Source organism: Merops nubicus, unplaced genomic scaffold (assembly GCF_000691845.1).
Source record: "Merops nubicus isolate BGI_N331 unplaced genomic scaffold, ASM69184v1 scaffold928, whole genome shotgun sequence".
Lineage (NCBI taxonomy): Eukaryota > Metazoa > Chordata > Aves > Coraciiformes > Meropidae > Merops > Merops nubicus.
Genome location: NW_008626094.1, coordinates 245 through 2,081, shown reverse-complemented (window position 1 = coordinate 2,081; position 1,837 = coordinate 245). Strand labels below are relative to the sequence as shown.

Here is a 1,837-nt window from a genome sequence, read left to right as displayed (position 1 = left end):
CCAGTCCCTCCTCCACACCCCACTCCTGCAGGAGCTTCAGTCTCGTAGCTGTAACTGCTCCCAGGGTCACACCAGGAAGCTCACTGTCACTTCTGTCTTCTCCTGGGTCACTTCAGTGGAAGATGATCTTTTTATATTTGGAGTTGGGGATCTGTCCTCGAGACTTGAGCCTCCTGACTGCCTCTCGCATGTGTTTGGGCTGCAGAGGTGGCAGCTCCCCCCACTTCTCACACACGTCCAGTGCTAGAGAACAAAACCCAGAGAGCTCCTGTGAGGGGAGAGCTGAGCTCAGCCCCTCCCCTGCTCCTTGGGTGTGAGTTGTAAAGGCAACAGGTAAAAATTCCAGCAGGATTTACAGCTCATGTATTGTTAACACACAAGAATGAAACCACCTTGTGTACTTTAAGGTCTAGAGCCCAAGTGTGGTGAGGCGCAGCTGAGGGAGCTGGGGGTGCTGAGCCTGGAGCAAAGGAGGCTCAGGGGAGACCTTCTGGCTCTGCACAGCTCCTGACAGGAGCCTGGAGCCAGGGGGGGTCGGGCTCTGCTCCCAAGGAACAAGGGACAGGATAAGAGGCAACGGCCTCAAGTTGCCCCAGGGGAGGTTTCAGTTGTCCCTGAGGAACAATTTCTTGCCCTGGAGGGTTGCCCAGGGCTGCGCCAGGCTGCCCAGGGCAGTGGTGGAGTCCCCACCCCTGGCGGGGTTCCCAAGCCGTGGAGATGTGGGGTGAGGGACACGGGGCAGTGGGTCTGTGGTTTAGTGGTGGCCCCACGGCCACCCAGTGGCAGCAGCAGCACGGCTGGAGCACCCCACTAACGGGGACCCCACACGTCTGGACCAGTGTGACCAGTCTGTGTGAGCTGGTTGGCACCAGAGCTGGTGGCACCTCCTCCTGCAGCCCAGAGCAGGGACACAGCTGGGCAACCCTCCCACCCTGTGTCCCAGACACGAAGAATCTTATGGGTTAAGAGGCTTAAATAAGTCATTTTCCTCTGGGCTGAGTTTATCCAGGGCAGCATTGCCAACAGATCCTTTGTGCCCTGCTGCAGCCCCCTCACAGAGCAGGAACTGCCCCGTTGTGCTCCTCAGGCAGGAGGAAAGGGGAGGTTGGTGATCACCAGCTGCTGCTGTCACAGGGGGGCTACAGGTGACATCCCCTCAACCCTCACAGGGTGCTGCTGCTGGAAGGGGCCCTGGGGACAGCACGACAAGTGTCCAGGTTTGTCCCCTGTCCCTCTGCTCTGCCACAGGCAGCAAGCTGACCCCATGTTCCCAACTTTGTCCTCAATTTTTGCCACTCACCTTCCTCTACCACCTCCCCAACGAAGACCTTGGAAATGCCAGACATGGCAATGACCACGTTCTGGGAGACAGAGGTGCCCGTGATGGACTGGATCAGCTGGAGAAGCAGAGGACAGTCTGAGTGAGGCACACAGAGCAGCAGGGACACACCTTAACTCACATCTACCAGTCAGAGCCCATCACATCACCCCAGGGCCACCAAAACCCGGCAATGCGGCTTTAGAACTAACTCCCACAGCCTCGGGCACATGTTGGCTGTCCAAATTTCACCTTAATGGACCAGCCATCACCTTCCCCCGTGGCCTCCAGGCCACTGTGACTTCAGCTGAGCTCCTGTTTAAAGGGCACAAGCCACGTGAGGGCAGCGAGTGAGCCCGCAGGGGGATGAGCTGCTGGGATAAGGGTCTCAGCCACAGGGGATGGGGTGCAGCTGGCACAGGGAGCCCCAGGGAGCCCGTTCCTGCCCGGCCAGGCCGGGTTGGGGCTGGAGCCAGCCTGGGGGGGCTCTGCCTGCTCAGCCCCGTCCCCGGGAACGGC

The 1,837-nt window shown here is 59.6% G+C and overlaps 1 protein-coding gene across 1 annotated transcript in view; it reads right to left on the bottom strand.

The window, feature by feature from the left end:
• Positions 1 to 112: 112 nt before the first annotated feature.
• Positions 113 to 1,837, bottom strand: part of TAF11 (TAF11 RNA polymerase II, TATA box binding protein (TBP)-associated factor, 28kDa) — a gene marked incomplete at its 5' end in the record, with an annotated part of 1,803 nt that continues 78 nt past the window's right edge. Inside the window, 3 exons of the mRNA XM_008945863.1 lie at positions 113 to 243; positions 1,301 to 1,398; positions 1,811 to 1,837. The exon at positions 1,811 to 1,837 is cut by the window's right edge and continues 78 nt beyond it. Coding sequence (XP_008944111.1) covers positions 113 to 243; positions 1,301 to 1,398; positions 1,811 to 1,837 — 256 coding nt within the window. The remainder of the gene's footprint in view (positions 244 to 1,300; positions 1,399 to 1,810) is intronic.